Here is a 20,331-nt window from a genome sequence, read left to right as displayed (position 1 = left end):
TATCTATGCTCTAAACGGATTTGTAATGTAGTAGTAAAGGTAACAAAAACGGTTAATGTTCTTAAAAATATGTATTGCGTTAAAGTTTTTATTAAATTTAGGTACGCAACATACGCCTATTTCTCACAAATTTACAAATTTACTTTTAAACCTTCTTTGAATTTCTACAAATTTAGCTAAAACAGTCTTGCATTTCTCGAGTTTCAGTGAATCTATCAAACATCAATTCATTTATATATACATATATATATATGTCTGTCTGACATTTAGAAATAACAATGGTATGTGACTTTTTTTAACGCTTGCACTACGGTACAAAAAACAATTGGATAAAAAAATCTTTATTAACAATTATATAATAATACTTTTTGTAATTTTTTTATAATAAGTTCGCAAATTCACAATATTTTTACTGGCAAAATAATCCTTTAACAAAAAAAAATATGACAACGATAATGATGTTAAATGTGTGCAGTTGAGATATAATGTTTAATGTTAATAAAATGGTAAAATCGTGAACAACTAATGCTGCTGATTGTTTGTAAAGATTTTATAAGTATATTCAATACAAAACAGACAATTACATAAATTAATTACAGTAGTCAAATAACAGATGGCATCGTACACGTGCTTTATATAAAAAAGTTTTTTTATTAACGTCATTAGATGGCGTTCTAGAAATGTACATGTATATAGTAAAATGGTTGAGCACAGTGATGGCTGGCTCATCCGTCATACTCGTGAACAAGTGCTGCTTGTAGCCACTGGTCTGCTTTGCTATTTACACTTAATTAGTTACTCAACCAGTTGGCTGTGTATTTAATAATTTGATTGGAATAATTTAGTGTTTGTTGGTAGTTTGAATTACACGTTTCAATTTAAAAATGTAAAGTTACAACTAAATTATTTAAAAGAAACAACACGCAAGTTTCTTTTTCTAAATAAGTGACGTGATGACTATTCAAAAGTGCTTCAATGTAAATTTATTTGAATGAATAATTTTCTATTCTATAATTATTATAAATTATAATCAACGATTACATTTTGAAAAGATGAATAAAATCTAAATGTATGTATATATTTATATAAGCCAAAATAGTTTCCAACAACCGCACTGCGCAGTAGGTGGAAATTGAAACAAACTTCTCTTTAACTGGTATATTGTATAAAATATATAGGTATTACAACGCTATATTATCCTTAGGCGGCAATTTTTTCCTCAATATTACTTATAGAACCTACAATCATTTAATACAAAGTGTAGTGACGGACGTTATGTAAGCATTTGTTGAAAATGAAATCTTTTTTGTATTTAATATCATTCCTGTTTATCGATGGAGTTTGTTCAATTGATCCTTGTGAACTGAAGACTACTTGTGGGGACTGTATTACTGACAAAAATATTTGTATTTGGTGTTCTGAGGTAAAATATATACTTCTTTTTAATTAAATATTTTAGGCTAGATGTTGTCTTGTAACATGTATGTAAATAGTATTCATGAGATACGTAATGCGTATCTGTATATATTATGGTAAAAAAACAGTATTTCTTTATATGTATCAGCCAATTGTATAATTAGCTTTGTAAGGTAGGTTTCGGTAATATCTAAAGGCCAATTAGTATACAATATATAACAAGTAATATAGCAAGCTAGGAAATATATGACGGTTGCCGCTTTCGATAAAATAGGTGATCAGTTTGTTAATCACTGCCGTTACTTAAAAACAAGTGGATAATGAGGTTAGAACGTATGTAGATAATGAAAAATTGAGTTCATCATTTCCTAAAAATAAATTGTAATGAGCAAAGTATAAGTAAGGATGTTTATCAGCGTCGTATAACAGCAATTGTGTCTATTTTCAGAAAAACATAACGGGTGAAAGATGCAAATCTCTGGATTTATATACAGAAAATTGGTGTCCGACATCACTACAAAGACCAAATAGTACAATTGAATTATTGGAAAGAGATAATAAAAACTTTAGTTCTGATTCAAGCGAAGTAACGCAAATACGACCGCAAAAATTGAAAATGAACCTCCGAGTGGGAATTCCTACGAATTTTAATTTTTCATTCAAACCGGCCGTAGACTATCCAGTCGATTTGTATTTCCTATTAGATGTATCTATTACTATGAGTGACGTTAAAAATCAAATAGCAAATCAAAGTGAAAATGTATACCATACTATGAAAAGTCTCACGAATAATGTTCATCTAGGAATGGGTGCATATGTTGACAAAAACGCATTGCCGTTCGCAAAGTATGTTAGACCAGATTGATTTTATAATTTAATTTTATCAATATTAGTAATAATAAGTATACTACTAGTAGTAATAAGTAATAGCATTAGCATTGTCTTTCTGTAAATTATATTAATTCTCTATAATTTATTTATGTACATGTGACATCCAGTCATTTGTTTCTTCTGACTACAGAATGAAGAGTTTATTATTATTATTCCAACACAAATAGCAATACGAGTTTTGTATTTATTAAAGCAAAATTTTTACTCAATATTAATGAAAATTTACTTTATATTTATAGAGAAGTTAACAGCAGTATGACTTATTCTTTTCGGAATCATTTGAAATTAACTAATGATGCAGAAAAGTTTAGAGAGGTCGTGAAAAATGTGCCGTATGGAACAAATTTCGATACACCGGAAGGGGGCCTGGATGCATTAGCTCAGGTGTTGGCCTGCAGTGATGAAATTGGTTGGAGGAAGCAATCAAGAAAAATAGTTGTATTTTTAACAGACGCGGAATATCATGCTGCAGGGGATGGTATATCTGGAGGAATATATACACCCTATGACGGTAAATGCTATACTAATAAGGAAGGCATTTATACAAAAGAAGTAGAGATGGATTATCCATCCGTCAGCATTATTGACAAATTAGCTACAAAAATAGAAGCAACAATTATATTCGTTATAAATAATAAAAATACTTTTAAAACTTACGACATATTGAGTACAGCCATTGATGGATCAAAAATTGTAAATGAGAACGACTTTGTTAAAACTTTGGAAAAAATTTATGAGGTTAGTAAAACAATATATTTTGTTTCTATTATGTATGACATTTATTCGTACCTTACACATTCGAAATTTTTAATATATGCTGACGACACTAATATTTTTTCTCAAAGTTAGGAGCAACAGACATACAGATATCTTAGCTATAATAATTTACTCATCTTATTCTAATTCTTCACGAATCAAGAGTGTTTTCTTTACATATGTTACAATTGTCCACTAATTTGGTTCAGTAGTCTGATCTCCCTATTACCAAAAATATAAGAACCTTCTTCCTCGTACGTAGGTAATTGTAAAAAACATGAAATGCTTTCATTAGAAAATAGTCGCGTAATAACTGTTTCTTCAAAAAACATGTCCAAAACATTTAAAATGTTTAGTATATAAGGAATGGGAAGATCGTTCGATTGATTGTCTGTAAAGTTTTTACCTAGTAGTAACATAGGTGTAGGTACACAAATGTCGTAGGTCTTATGAAATGTAATGATACAATTTAAATAGACACATTGTCATATAAACACATTTCATATATATATATATATATAATTATACGGATGACTATTATGTGTTTGTAACGTAATTTACTTATTACATTACATTCCTGTTACCTAACTTTGGCTCTGACCTTAACTGTTTACCAACTGAAATGGTCAACATGTTCTCTTTTTGTTTTGTAATTAAACAGATAACGTTATTGTACTTCGTATTGGTGCTTAAATAAAATATTTATTAAAATTGCTTGATAATGTCACTCTGTTACATATTACGATAAATTTATGAAATATTTCTCATTGGCTTTACTAAAAATGTAATACTAAACATTAAATATGTATTGTATAAGTTGTTGATTACCTAAATAAATAAATAATTATCTTCAGTGTAGGGGGAAGTGGGGCAGATTGATGCACAAAAATTCAAAGCCTTTTTTAATATACTAAAAACATCACATTTCAACTTTTTTTTTGCCGTGTGCATTGGTCAACAATTCAGGTTTGTGTTTTGGTACGAAATACCCGCTTAATTATATTAGATATAACGATATATTGATTTCAGTAAAAAAACAGTTTAGCATCATTCTGCCCCACCTACGGGGCACTTTGATACACACATTGAGGCACTTTGATACAGAGTGGAAATTGTATGAATCTGGTTTAAATAATAACACTTTCATGTAAAATAATACATTTATTGTGAAATAATTAATTTACAATCAGTTTTACATTTTAACAAAAAAAAAACACTTCTTTCTTAACAAAACTAATACTTCAGAATATCACCATTATTCAAAACAGGATCGCTAAACAAAAAACAAATTATACTTGACTCGTTTATTAAAAAATAAATATAATAATCTAATAGGTTAACATAAATTCTAAAACTAAACTTTTCAACACGATTTTATAGAGTTCCAGTTAGATATTTGTCATCTGCTTTCCGTATGGATAATCTCGTTGAAATAACTTTAGATACGGCCCACTTGATCGAGTCATCACCTGTACTACGTCTTTCAGTATTTGGTTTATATGTTCGCACCATTTTCTGAAAATACAATACAATTTTTTTACAAAATTAATACTTTATTGAAGTCACGGGGAACATTGATACGTATCATTGTGCCCCGTACTCTCCTGTATCAAACTTCCACAAAAATAATTTTTATAAAAAGCAGGTTTCACTAAAGATACTAAGTTAATTATTGTAAAACACGTGCAAAGTCTTTAATATTTGATGCCCTAACTTACCTTTGGGATACATTGATCATCACAAGATGGCTCAGCAGATCGTAAAAACACTTTTAAATCTCACGTATTTTTTTAGTTACCCACGCTCGAAACATTTTCTCTCCTGCTAAAAGCCACCGGTTGACTGGCTGTTAGCGTAATCACAACGGTCGCGTTCAGAAGTTTAAAGACGTGTTTCAGAGTTGTCATTTAATCGTTACGAATATTATTTCGTAAACATTTAATCGTTTACGAAATAATACACGTGTATCAATGTGCCCCTTGTCCCAATCTGCCCCACTTCCCCCTAATCTAATACGGTTAGTATTACATTACATTAGGTCTTAAAAACTTTTTATCTATGTTTAAGGAAATATCTACTACTATAAGATTAAAAGCTAATATTAAATCAAATCAAAAAAGAGATTACGAAATAACATTTAATCCCAATTGCACTGGTCTAACAAAAACTAAAGAGTATTGCAATATTAAAAAAGGCGAAGAGAAACATTTTACTGGCTCTATAAAACTTAAAGAATATCATGAAGGCGATGACATGTTATTAGATATAGTAATAGAAGGTATTAACGAAAGATTATCATTGGATATAGAAGTAATAAAGCAATGTGAATGCGAAAATAAGAGGGAAATTAACTCCGAAGAATGTAGTAAATGGGGAACTTTGGAGTGCGGAATTTGTAATTGTAATGCGAACAGGTATGGGCTCATAAAACGTGTAACTTTTTGAAATTGATTGTAACTTGATGTGTAAATAAAATTTTTTGAGTGTTAAATAACCTTACTACGCATGCTTCACTCAGACATGGCGTTAAATGTGCCTGCACAAAGAACGAGAATAACTTGGCCAACGACAACTCCACTTGTAGCCCCACTGGCGATTCAAGTGGCATCATTTGTAGCGGTCGTGGATCATGCATTTGTGGAACATGTCATTGTTTGAACTTTGGGTGATATTACTTTTTTTATTTTTTTATTAAGAGAGCTTAATATACAATTAAAGTCGAATAAATTTTGTCAGTTAAGTATATACTTGACAATTTTGTAAAATGGTTGCATTTTCATATTTGATATTTACTGACGTAACGTTGTACGTAATATTTTCATCACCCCTTTGAATACCTTATAACTCTTTTTTCGCATTAAAAATTAGCCTATGTCCTTTTCAGAGATTAATAACTATAGGGTACTTGAATTAATAATGAGCGTTTCGATCAAGAGGCCGCCACCAGTGTATGTTTCAATATTCCAATTTGCAATGTCTTCCCGCTAAAACCTACACTCTCTTCTCTGTGGTCGTCTTAAATAGCTAGTATCATTTGGTTGTAACGTATACAACAGTACTAAATATTGTTTCGAACATGTCCAATTACGTAGCAGATGACATAAAGAAGAACTCCCCGCAAATACGCTTTGTATTTGCGGGGAGTTCTTCTTCATGCCAAAAAAGGAAGGGCTTTTTGAATCGCATTATCACTGGCGATGAAAAGTGGATTCGTTATGATAACCCTAGCGCAAAAAGTCATGGGACTGCCCGGACAGCCATCAACATTCTTCGCAAAGCCATGACATGAAGCTTATGCTCTGTATTTGGTGGGATCAGCAGCGTCATCTACTGCTGAGCTGTTCGAACCGAATGAAATAATCACGGGGAATGCTATCAGAATCAACTCATGCCAATAAGCGTCATACTGAAGCAAAATCGGCTAAAATTCGAAGAAAGGCACAACAAAGTGATTTTGCAGCATGACACACGCTCGGCCACATGTTACAAAACCGGTAAAATCTACCTAGAAACTCTGAAATGGGAAGTCCTACCCCACCCGCTGTTGCTCCTTCGGATTATTACTTATTCCAGTCGATGACACATGGGTCTGACCCAGCTGAGGTTCACTTCATATGGACAATCCAAAAAATGGGTCTATGATTGGATTGCCTCAAAAGACGAATAATTTTTTCGAGCTGGCAACCGAAAATTACCAGAAAAATGGAAAAAGGTTAGGCCAGCGATGGACAATACTTCGATTAATATATTTGGAACCATTAATTGAAAACGAATCCGTAAACTTCGAAAAAAAACACTCATTATGAATTCAAGTACCCTATATCTATCTAAAAATTTAATTTACATCGATTTAGTAGTTTTGGCGCAAACTAGATACTTCCACACTGGATTTTATTAAATTAAAGTGACATTGTATTTTATCAAAAGTATCTTTATTGCTAATATTTTATTAAACACATATTTACAGAAACAATGGTAAAAAATACACTGGTACATATTGTGAGTGTGATAATGAAAGCTGCTTGAGAACTAGCAATGGTATATGCAATGGACATGGAGATTGCGAATGTGGTAAATGTATTTGCCATGCAGATTGGTCTGGCCCTACTTGCGAATGTGACGAAACAAATGTTGCATGTACGAATAAACAAAACGACAAAGTGAGTTTAGATTATTTTTTATAAAATTACTAGCTGTGCCCATTACTTCGTCGGCGTGGAATTGTGAACTTGACCCAAAGAAAAAGTTTCATCGTTCTAGCTTCAAAAATGACGATAACTCCATATAACTTTTCTGTTTATTAAAAAGTAGCCTATCTCCTTTCTCAGAGTCTAGACTATCTGTTCGCCAAATATAAATCGATTCAGTTGTTTTGGCATGACAGATAAATAGACAGACGGAGTCACTTTCACATTTATAATATTAGTAATGATATACATATTATTAATTGCCCAGAGCAACTTCGCCTGCATCACATTTTTGCAACATTTCATTACAGCCTCGCTCCTTTTAATACTCCATAAAGTTACATAACCCATAGTTTTCCTTGATAAATAAGCTATCCAACACATAAATTATTTTTAAGATTACTTCGAAAATCAACAATCAGTAACTATAAATTAAATTTTTCGCATTACCATGAAAATCTATTGAGTGGTCATGTTCACAACATTGTTTATATTGTTGGAGTATAAGTTCAGTAATACCAATTTCCGGTAATTACATATATACGTAAATAGAGCTTACATTTACACGTGGAACTCAACAAAGTAGTTAGTATGTGTATGGAGTAAGTATTTCCTGCACTAATAAAACCACTGTAAAAAAATTGTACATTATACGACTATATTGAGAATATCCTAAACAGTCATTGACCTTAATAATTTAGAGAGAAATGATTTTTTTACAATTCTGAATAATGAATGATGGACGGATGGATCAATTACGTTATTTTTTATAATTAACAAAACGTAACATAACTAGAACATAAAAAAATATAACCAATAATGTAAAATAAATATAACCAAGTAATAATTGAATATATGACAATATCCACTGATTTCTTTCAGTTGTGTAATAACCAAGCTGAGTGCGTCTGTAACGAATGCAAATGTAAACAACCCCCGCATTGGGATGCACGTAAAAAAATAAATGAATACTGTGAAATCTTGCCTTGCACCGACTGTCCTACACAATGTACTTTATTAGAGGACTGTGTCGCATGTTTACACCAACATCTCGATACATACACACCCGACATATGCCACGTATGTGACCCGTTTAAATTAATTCTTGTTGAGAAACTAACAGAAGTAAAAGAAGTCAACGACAGCATCAAGTGGAATATTTGTCCAGAAATTAGTGTAGGATTTGGATGTTACACGCTTTATCATTACCGTTATACTGGAATCGATGGCATAGAAGTATTGGTTCAAAAGGATAAAGACTGTCTCCAAAATTATTATGGTAAGTATAATAATTTTGAGCACAAAATTGACTACGGCTTGTATAATGTTATGATTAATATTTAGATATTGTAGAAAGATTCAAAACAGGCATACCTACTTTTAAAGAGTTTCTGTTGTGTCCTCAGATCAGGCATTATAGCTGCGTACACTTATTCTAGTCAATACACTATTTTATAACGTTTTGAGGCTTGCTGGAAAAAATCTCTTTACAGAGAGCCCTTGTACATCGCCCTTGTAAATCTCTTTATATATTTTTTAACCAAACTAGCTGTACCTGCAACTTCGTCCGCGTAGGATTAAAATAAATAAAATTTATCAAGTAATATTACTCTAAATTACACCTTACAACATTAGCAATCTGGTAGTGAAAGTCCCATTAAAATCGATTCAGCCAGAAATTCGCAAGCACAAACATAGTAGACAGATATGTTTTTTTAACAAATATTTTGATGTGTAAGTTCCGTAGATGTATCATATACATTAAATGTATACAGTTATTTCACTGAATTTTAGTGAAATTACTGAATTTGTAAATTAACTTACAAATACACCTTAATATTATTTATTTGTATAGATTTGTAATGCTTCCTACAATATATACAATAAAGAATAAAAAACAATCATCAGATCATAACCAGCGATCATTGGAAGTAAGACGATGTACTAGACCACTGAGTCAGTGTAAATCACTTATTTAAAGTCGAAGTCTATATTTATCACTTAATCTGTTAAAGAGTGACAATTACTTTAAATGACTAGGAATAGTATAATTTTTGGTTCAAGAATACAATTGCATGAAGATTCTGCAATCTCCTTCCTCAATATTTCTGTATTTTCAGTACTAGGTGGTACGTTCTTAGGGACCCTCATCTTGGTGGGTATAGGAACACTAATTGGCTGGAAGCTTCTAGTAAACGCACGTGACCGTCGGGAGTACCAGAACTTCATGAAGCTGGAACGCCTCTCGAGTGTCAGGAACAACCCTCTTTATGCAGCACCTACTACTACTGTAAATAATCCGACATATGATTGTGATTAATAATAATAAATAATCTATCTCTATCTTAATTATAACTTTATTTTCTTGACATTACAATTAAGTACTAAGAAAGTATGCTTAACCAAAACTTACCAGTCTTTTTAAAACGAACATGCTAATCCCAATGACACATCTCTTCTGTCATCAACTCGTGTATAAAGTTACGATTGTTCTATGTTTTAATTTTTTTTGTATAATATTATTTATCGTTGGATGTTTTTGTTTGATTTTAATGAATAACTGTATGGTATTTATTTAAGTGCCTATATTATGTCTTTATCCATTACATATAAGTACATATTATTCATTATATTATGATATCCCTTTTTTTATATTTTACGATTTGTTTATGTTTTATGCCATTTTTGTTTTTTATTTATAATTTTATTTCCATGATTGATTGGTAGAAAATACAGTGTGGTGAATTCCGCCAAACTGTGTACTGTATGCCTTAAAATATATTTAACTAAATATTAAATAAGTGAGGGATATAATAAAAAATATAACATTAAGTGTACATTTATCATTTAATATGATAGACCCTGGGTCCAGTAAATTTTTAAAATAAATTTTTATGGACTATATACACATTTATAGAAAAAAATAAGTCCGTAAATACGTGAATAATAATATTAATAAAGAAAGTTTATTTGTGTTGACGGGAAAGGGATGAAAAAACATAAAAAGGGTTGAAAAACGCTTTTTTTTTTCAAAGTAGTTTCGTAATTTTTTTCGTTTTGTCAACAGCAATTAAACTACAAACAATAGCAGATAAAGACAAAAATTGTTTAAAAAATAAAATAATTGTTTAAAAAACCTTACTATTGTAAGGTTTTTATTATTATAAGAGCATATTTTAAAATTACTCAAGCCCTATTTATGCTGAATTGGTTCTTTACCCTTAAACTTGGGAGAATTCTGTCTGAATCAAAGATTTGGTTTAAAATTTGAAACGTAATAAAAAAGATCAATCAGATTTGGTTTATACAAATGTTGGTACCGTTGTAAATACATACATAATACACATAAAAACACCTAGACCGATACAAGTAATCACTAATACAAATGTTGGTACCGTGCGTGGAATCCACCCCGCCACTATAAGAAGTAAGGCGGTGTGCTGAACCGCTAGAGCACCGACGCCGTTAAATTATATTCCGCGTATGTGAGTTTTTAATGTATAGGTACAGGTTAGCAACTGTGGTAAGTGATAATCACCCCCCATTCTTAGACGCCCGTCCCATGAGTTATTGTCATTTCGGACGACTAAGCGGCATACTCTTATCCCGTAATTTTACTACTTTATTACCTTTACCCTATATTATTTACCCTGCAACCAAAACACAGTCTATAAAACAAACTTTCATGAAAAATCTCATGATAATATATATGACTTCGTCATAAAATTTCGATTTCACAGTTTACAATTAAAACAGAACCTCTGATAGCGCCTAATACTTTTACATAGCAATGACTTGGTAGAGCAAAATCTTGCAACAATATTATTACAATGGTAATAATTGAAATAAATTTATAGCTTGTCCACTTTATTAAACTTTAATAAAACTTTATAAAAAATAACTTTATTATTATGCTAGGTACATTAATAATAATTGAAAAGAAATATATAGATAATATGTTATTATTAGGTATATATATTTTTTGGTAAATATGCTATCTAATACTTAAATTTTATGGAAAACTATTCACTAAACTCAAAATGGAAAGGAGTAACCAATATAGTGCTTTATTTATATTTTTTTTTATTATGTAATTAAATATGTTATCTAGTAAATTAATATATATATAATATGTATACTGTACTAAGTTGTAACATCGATTTGGATATATTGTAATGGTGTTGTAATATTGAAATGAATAAATAAATAAATTTTGAATAAATAAGACAATGTTATATAGACAGCAATATTATTTAATTTGTTGCTAATACGTGCATAATAATTAATAATACTCTTCTCAAATGTAATTTCCGCGAATTTTCATAACGCTACTCGATGATTCATCTTCGCTCGTACTCGTCTTTTGACATGACGTGAGTCGTTTACAGTCTGTGAACGGACGCGATTAAGAACGCGCGCATTTTGTAAAACGAGTGCTGTCTCGAAATATCGTTCGATACATTCCTAGCTGATTTAAAAAAAGAACGTTAAATAATAATATATAATGTTTAGGAAACCTAAAAAAATGGCGTCTTCAGTGAGCTTTGTGATTGTGTTATTTTGTATACAACAAGTTTTCGCAATTGATTGTTGGAATAGTAATATAGAAGATATTAAAAATTGTGACGACTGTATCAGATGTGGTGGTGAATGGTGTAAAAAACCAAAAATTAAAGGGGTAAGTTCTTTATGTACACCAAATTATGTACTTCAAAATATTAAGATATTAATTTATATATAAAGACAATGACTTCTTTCAAGTACCTATAACATAAAATTCATTAAAATCTCACTCAAAAATAAAAATTCGTTAAAATCGAACTCATTAACTATGAGGGTACTCAGATAAAGTAACTTCTTGATTTTGTTTTTCAAGTAGTTGCCAAAATGTATATAAAATTGAGAACTTCCTTTCCTTAAGATATTATATTTTTATTTTTAGCTAACTTCGTAAATACCAAACACCAATATGTAATTATTTAAAAAAAATGTGTTATTAATAAATCTATTACGATTTGTTTGGCACTAATCTGTAATTCTACTTTATAACCTCAGATTCTCAGTAAAAATTATTCTTGCATTCTTAACTAAGTACATTACCAGAGCCTTTTTAGAAGATTGTAATATATTCAAATAAATAAATAGTAAACACAGCAACCTGCGCTGTGGTATGGAACATCATTTATGAAAAGTAAAATTTATCAAAAATTTTGCCTTCTACTTGTAAGCACTAAAGTAGTTGCACTTATGCTCTAGGTGGACGCACTTAGCTTGATGTCTTCTTTACAATAGACCTATAGGTACCAGTTAGTTATCCTGTTAGATAGCCCAATAATACTGGAATCACAACATACGGGGGAAGGGCTTGTTAGTAATGGGGATAGTAACGTCATATAACTAGCCATTATCATGTTAGGTACAGACCTGCACCGGGAACTACTGTAAACAAATTCACTGTTTCCAAGGTATGTTATTCCAGTAGCAGTAGGCATATATTTTAATGGATGATAATGGAATGGTACACCCGCCTATGTTCACGGTTTACTGTGGCGGAGCACCAGTGGAGGGTGATAAGATGAGCATGAGGTCAGACTCACACTGACCTGAGTCAGTTAGCCCGTAGTGATAAATTCTGTAGGATTTTCTCGTGGCTAAATCGTTAAATGGTTGAAACCATCTCAACCTGACATAGTACATTGTTGACAATGGAATTTTAAGTCTACATTACTAACAATTCCCTACCCGCAGCATAGGTATATTAAAAACATATAAATTCAAATTCACATTCATAATATCTTTATTCATGTAGGTCTATTACAGACTTATGAAATGTCAAATCTATCGTCAGTTCGGAATGATTTCATTTAAATTCCAATTTGGGAGAATAGAGTGACATCGTATGTGCAAATATTGCAAAAAATAAAAAATCTGATCAGTGTTCGCAACCTGAACAGACCAGTCCCCACAAGCAGCACCCGTTCAGGAGTAAAATACATATATATACATACATATGTTATGCCGTTATAGCAACCCGGGCGAAGCCGAGACGGGTACTAGTATATTAATAAAAGGAAAACCGTAGATGTACGTACAAACGGAAGGAAACAATTGATTCAATGAAACTGGCGGTCACTGCTCATGCTTGAAGTCAAATCTATTTTTGAACCTATCATACTTAACACTGATATACCGATACTACAACTGAACTCATCCTGACTATCTGTCGTTTATGATAGTCACTGTTTATATGAGTAATAATTAAGATTCTTGCCAGTTCTCCTCGATTGAAATTGCTTACTTTCTGAACAGAAAAGAAAAACTAGAAGAAATCTGTTTCATAAAAATCTTGTTAATTTAATTTTAAAAATCAATTTACAATTACTTTATAAGAAGTAACATGTATTCCGGTCTTCAGTAATTCCACATTGCATACGTTAATACATGAACAGACTAAAAAATCTTATTTAATATTAATATATAATAATAATTAATAGCGAATGGCTATTATGTACTATTTGAACTATATTTCTATTAATTTATACAAGGAAAACCGGAACCACTGCACTGATTCGAGAAATTCTTTAATTATTTAGAAGGATTAAATACTTATATATTTGTCTATCAGACATAGGCTATGTATTAGTAATACTCATACGTTATCTCATAATAATATTGTTTATATATGTTAGATTATATGTAGATTTATAAATCGCACAGGGGTTGGTGAGCTAAATTCTCGATTCAAGGTGTTTTTATTTATTATTTTAAAAACTTACAGAGTATTGAGCACCCGGGTGAAGCCAAGGCGGGCTACTAAAGTAAAGATAAAAAGACATTATCTTCCATTTAGTTAATGTTACTTTAATGCACACTTATCAATAATTATACACTAAGAAATGAAAAATATATTTTTATTGTGACTAATTTATAAATCTATGCTAATATTATTTATAAACAGGAAAGATTTGATTATTTGTTTACATTGAATAGGCTCTGAAACTGTACCGATTTAAGAAATCCTTTTACCATTTAAATCTTACAATATCCCTGATGATCGTAGGCGACTAACTATAGAATACTTTCAAATACGTTAGGAATCCACAAAACTTCCATAATAACCCAACGTATGAAAAAAAGTTCTAAAACAATCCTTATATCGCGTAAGCTGCCGAAATTATTGACAATAGAACAAATCTACATTACACAGTTTTATACAGAACTTCAATATCTACAAAAAGTCCGCATTACCTAATCTATATCTAACTACATATTACAGTTGTTTTATAATAAATACTTTTTCACATTATTTGTACATTTATAATTATTTGTTAAAAACGCTAAAAACGTTAAAAACGCGTGCGAAGCCGGGACGAATAGCTAGTAAGTATTATTATTACCTTAAATTGAGTCAGTCCCTTGTTATATTCTCAATTTCATCATGACATCAACGTAATGACGATCACAGAGAAACGCATCATTCCTCTACGTTACCGTATATTATTATCAACATACCTATTGAAATATGTACATATTATTAACGGAATTACCCATTGTCGATATCTATTCCATATTTATATGGTAGGCATACCACCAGCGACTAGACTAGGTACATAACATTCTAGAATGAATATTACTACATTTTTATATTCAAATAAATTAAAATTAGAATCCATTGTCGCATAACAAATAGACGAGACAGATATAAAATTCAAACAAATGAAAGAGGACGGATGCAGGTACTTTTCATACTTCTACTCTCTTCTATCTTTTCATCTCCTTCGTATTTCTTACTCATACCCGATGAAATATATTCCATTGTCGGTTCAGAATAAACCCTGACATGGCTAACTCGACTCTTTCATCTCTTTCTTTATTTATCGATCTTTAAAATTCTCGTAGTCATCTCTATTTGAAGTTCTTGGATGGATGTTTATCCATATTATCTAGGGTAATCCATTTAATTAAAAATTTATCGGCCGTTTCACAATCTGCGTAAAATTCATCTTCATTTGTTTCGTCGTCATTCACCCATTCATTGTAAATATCTTTATCTACTTTAAATAATTCGTCTGCTATACCTTTAAATAGTGAATGACACGCCTTTATTTCCGCAGTATTTCGTATGGGTTCCTTTAATAATTCTGATAACTGGTTCCCAGTCTTTGTGAATAATCGGCGTAAATTTGTTCTGGATTTTCTTAATCTCAACATTTTTCTTCTAAGTCACGGTCGCCAGATGTTGTGGTGGGGTTCTTTTTTGTTGAGATGTGTTAAATAATAATAATATGTATGTTTGCAGAATAATTGTATTGTCTCTTTTTATAACATATTTACACTGATGTCAATGTATATTTTGTATTTTGACAACTAAACTATTACTCGTAATATATTAAATAACAAATTAATAAGTAGGTCGTATATACTCGTAACAACTACTATGATGGCAAACAACAACAACGGCCCATCTGATGGTAAATAGCTACCGCGGCCTATGTACACCTGAAATATCAGGGGTGTTACGTGCGCGTTGCCGACCCTTTAGAAACATTAAATATACCCTTCTTGAAAATGCTGTACTCTCGTGAGAAAATCTCGCCTGTCAATTATCATGATCAGATTTATTATAGATATTGTCTAACGCTGGCGGGGCACCAGGAATCAAATGAACATTCTCCGGCCCATCTGACGTGCATGCATGTCGATCTGACATGGTACATTGCTAGCAATGGGATCATTAGACTATAAATATAAATGACATAATAATATGAATGAAAAACCATGAATATGGTTAGAAAATATTTTAATCTCGAATGGGCTTAAACATAATCTGTCAGCTGTCCAGGCCGAGTGTATTATCAATTACACTACTATGTACATATATTATTTACTTAACTTTGTTTGTTTAAATATATATTATATGCACTCATAACTTCGACGTTGTTATTATATAGGCTTACTCTTTAAATTAGTACCTTTAAAATGTAAAGTTTCATCTAATCTTCCACTACATTAAATATATTTTTTTAAAAAACGTATCTAGATGCTTAACAATTAAAATAAAAACATGATGACTCTTTAGATTTAACTTAGAAATACAAATAACAATATAGGTATGCTACGAGTATATTTAAATATTGCATCATATTTTGTAGATAATTACTAAATGTCCTTATTTCATATTGTAATTATACATATAGGTACATACCCGAACAAAAACATATGTTTTATCTATTAGCCAGTTCGTATGTTGATACGTGACCAAGACACTCATTGTCCCTTCGCTAATTACTCTAATTATTATGCAACGACTACAAAATTCTGATATTACTATTATGTATAGTCCATTTTCCCAGAACTCAGTAGTAAAACTCTATTTATGAGGATTGATGGAGAAATATATTGATGCATGTTTGGATGTTTATCGATAAAAAAATTAAACGAAAGATTCGAATTATACTACACATACACAAATAAACCAAATCCTAAATTAACACATTTCTAATTAAAGTGGTGAGCAACACCGCGGGTTATTACTAGTAAACACAGTTAATTAAGAGTCCTTTTTTAAGTCGATTGATTACTAAACTTTCGATTGCAGCATAGAATATATTATAGGAAATAACTATCTAGAGTCCCCGACTAGAAATACATACCTATATGTATATACTATATATGTAATGGCGAGGCGAATGCACTCGCTGATCGCCTTGACTCCACTGCGTGTAAACGCATTATGCTACTGTGATCACATCGTCACAAATGCAATCTAGAATTGTGTTTTCCCATTTTTATAATGACACATAAATATAGTGCACATTAAATTGTGTTTGTGTATCGCTATACTTAATGTTTGGACAATTGCCGTCTCAGCCTTTTTTATTTCTAAATAGATATTACCATGATGTATTGAGATACTGTGTAAGTCATAATAAAATCACATTTCTCTCGTAGTAAAGTTATGTGTAGGTCTACATTTGACATGCCCATATTAACTATTAGAATACCAAGACTCGAACTATGCGACGTGGCATTATATGTACACATTTCAATCCCAACTAGTAAAGGCCGAGTCTACCGAGGCTTCTCAGATCAATATTATACCAAATATATATTTAATGTACCTACTCCATAATATAAATACCTAAATAAAACTTCACTTATCTATGTTCACTTCAAAATCACGTACTACAATCGCGGCACGTTTCGTACATGCTAAATAAATGTCAGATTACCTATAAGTAACTTTAGCACAGCACTTTATATCATACATACGAAAAATTATTTATTTTTTTAGCAGCCGTATTCGTTATGATATATGCTAGCAGGGTTCCAGTAGATGATGATAGGGTGAGCTTGATGTTAGATCAGTTGGCAAACTAATCTGACTTCATACATATGCATGTCACATTGAATTTCATCGTGGAATTCACCAGAAATTATCTGCTGTGAATTCAAGGAAAAGATCACGCGAACATATGTCTAACGTATACGAGACTACATCATCTTCTCCGCGTTCGTTACTAATAATCCCCTCAACCCGAAAAGGTGTGATTAGTAGTATTACAGTCAATTTAAACATTTCTAACATCTCTACAAATCAAAGACCATTGTGAGAACGGATGCTATTAGGACTCATTACTTCGAATATAGGTTATAAGTTGTTTGAGTCATTGACACTATATTACTGTACTCGGTGACTGGGCTAACCCCTGTGGAATTTCCGGTCAAGGATGTAGTTGCCGAAAACCAATTCACTGTTACACTACTGTTTGGTACTATTTAAGTTACGTTTTACTTGTTCTAAACAAAGAAATACAAACTAAAACAAGTTTAATATTATATAATATTGTAAATGCATAAACATGACTCTGTACTTTAATTTGTACTTGTACTTTAACTTATCAACCACGGCTGAAAAGATCTTAATGAAGTTTGATATAATGTCTACGTCAATCCTCGAAATGTCCTTATTATAGGTATGTGGGCGGATATATGGGTAATAGATTAACTTTTATCTTTAGAAATAATCTGGAAGGGTAGAGAAGGCTAATATAAATGCATCAGTGACTTTCTTTATTGCTTATTGTATATACCTTGACGGCTTAACTAGTCATCATGAAATTTGTCAATATAAGTAGCATTTAGGATGCAGAAGGGCATATAAGCTACTTTTTTATCCCGTCAATCATGATTTGACGAAGTTGCTAGAAATAGATTAAAATTTAATTTGTTTGTATCTTATTACCCCATGAAACCATTTCTGCTCACCAAATAGCTTCCTTTTGAAGTCAGTTAACAACACTTTTAAATAAATAGTATATATATATATATATATATATATATATATATATATATATACGTAGGCACGCAGGTAAGTGTGCTTCAGTATTATCTTCTACTGATGACTATACGCAATCAAGTGAAGTGTTCCGTACGATCGATCGACAAATTTCCTGTGCCAACCCCATTTTCCAATATCCGCTCGTAGACAAATAAAGTACATACTTACTATATATCGATAGCACAATTATAAGAAGTATATTTAGAAGGGGTTCTAGGCTTTTTTTATTAAGAGGCATGGGTTATATCTTGGTGCTTAGACCTATAACACTGCGACCTGCAGAGATCTATTGTGATCGCCCTTTTTAGAGTAAGCTGCCTAGGCTCGTCAATGTTTAAAAATATAATTGGAACAGTACAATGTCTATCCTGGTCCATTAATATTATGATAGTGTACCATATTCAACGTAAAGTATGCAAATTCAATTCCTGGTTTCATGAATCACGTGTTTATCATTGCTATTTTTAATATAAGCATTGATAAAGGATATCTCATGTTGGCTATTAGCCATTTTTTATACTATAGCATATTTATATTACCAACATTGTGTTGGAGTTATATTATTGGTGTTTCTTTTATTTCACATTCTCAGTTAACTAACGGTCTTGCATATATTATTAATATTTAAATGTTAATAATATTAACTGCGTTTATATAAATACTAGCTTAAGCCCGCCACTTTGTCCACTTAATAATGATTGGTCAAAAGGAGGCTATGTTGTTATCCATCTCTAATTCTAGGCATATAAAATCAAAATTACGGTTCATAATAATTATAATAATAGTAATGCAAAGTTTGTATTATGGGACAAGATAATTTTTAGAAATATTAGATCATAATACATATAGAAAACGCCGAAAAGAATACCAACAATCATATTCATGAATACAAATGTTTAATCTTGCGAGGAATCAAACCCGCGACTATCGGAAGTAAGGCGATGTGATAAACCACCAGATCATCAAGGCCTAGCGATTACTTCTCTATACTATATACACTTACACTTTTATTATATTAATTAAAATATCCATCTACATAAAATTACTATATAAGCATTCTATTACTTATTAAGAAACAAACTGCTTTCCTACTATGTTAGTGTGACGAGCGAGAACACGACTATTTTATTGAAAATCAAATAATAGTTATAAACATGTATATTTCCCAAAAAGGCTCACAGCGAAAAGTAACAGGACCTAGTGACATATAAAAAACATATATTAAAAATATAAAGTTTATAGAAAGAATGGTAGACAAGCTGCCAGCAACACTTAGTATATAATATCACAACTAAAATAGTTGGCGCAATAAATAATCACATAAATTGCATGGTCGCTAACTGCAAGTGAGTAAACAAGGAACGTCTAGACGCCAAGAGGAAGCAAACAAGTAAAGAAACTCATTTTCGGATAAAAGTAAGAATGAAGTCCGACTCCATCTTCCAAGCACAATCTTAGGTATTATTGTGAAGTAAGGAAACTAGTAATGATTAACTGTTAAAGATAAACTCGTACTTACGAGTATTCATAGAAAAAACAAATAGAACTCAAGATCACTAACAAAGGAATGAAGTTATTTTAAATATATGTAGATAAGATGGAAAAATGAAACTGAAATGCAATCAGAAATCAAGCCAACTGTTTAATAGAATAATGTCTTATGAATAAACAAAAAAAAAACAACATCCTTCTGTTATAAAATGCATTGAACATGAGTAAAATCAAAAACGCACTATTTGC

At 31.1% G+C, this 20,331-nt stretch overlaps 2 protein-coding genes across 2 annotated transcripts in view; both read left to right on the top strand.

The window, feature by feature from the left end:
- Positions 1-1,252: 1,252 nt before the first annotated feature.
- LOC131852634 (integrin beta pat-3-like) lies at positions 1,253-10,050 on the top strand. Its single transcript, XM_059203328.1, has 8 exons — positions 1,253-1,423; positions 1,865-2,262; positions 2,547-3,045; positions 5,131-5,477; positions 5,582-5,728; positions 7,031-7,223; positions 8,133-8,529; positions 9,371-10,050. The coding sequence occupies exons 1-8, from the start codon at positions 1,295-1,297 to the stop codon at positions 9,568-9,570; spliced, it is 2,310 nt and encodes a 769-aa protein (XP_059059311.1). The 5' UTR covers positions 1,253-1,294; the 3' UTR covers positions 9,571-10,050.
- Positions 10,051-11,633: 1,583 nt separating this feature from the next.
- Positions 11,634-20,331, top strand: part of LOC131852754 (integrin beta-1-like) — a 44,078-nt gene continuing 35,380 nt past the window's right edge. Inside the window, exon 1 of the mRNA XM_059203483.1 lies at positions 11,634-11,928. Within this exon, the coding sequence (XP_059059466.1) occupies positions 11,755-11,928 (174 nt within the window). The 5' untranslated portion in view covers positions 11,634-11,754. The remainder of the gene's footprint in view (positions 11,929-20,331) is intronic.

This window comes from Achroia grisella, unplaced genomic scaffold (assembly GCF_030625045.1).
Source record: "Achroia grisella isolate CSIRO2021 unplaced genomic scaffold, CSIRO_AGI_Agris_v1 utg856, whole genome shotgun sequence".
NCBI lineage: Eukaryota > Metazoa > Arthropoda > Insecta > Lepidoptera > Pyralidae > Achroia > Achroia grisella.
Note: the sequence above shows the minus strand (reverse complement) of the source record. Positions and strands in the feature narration are given on the sequence as shown.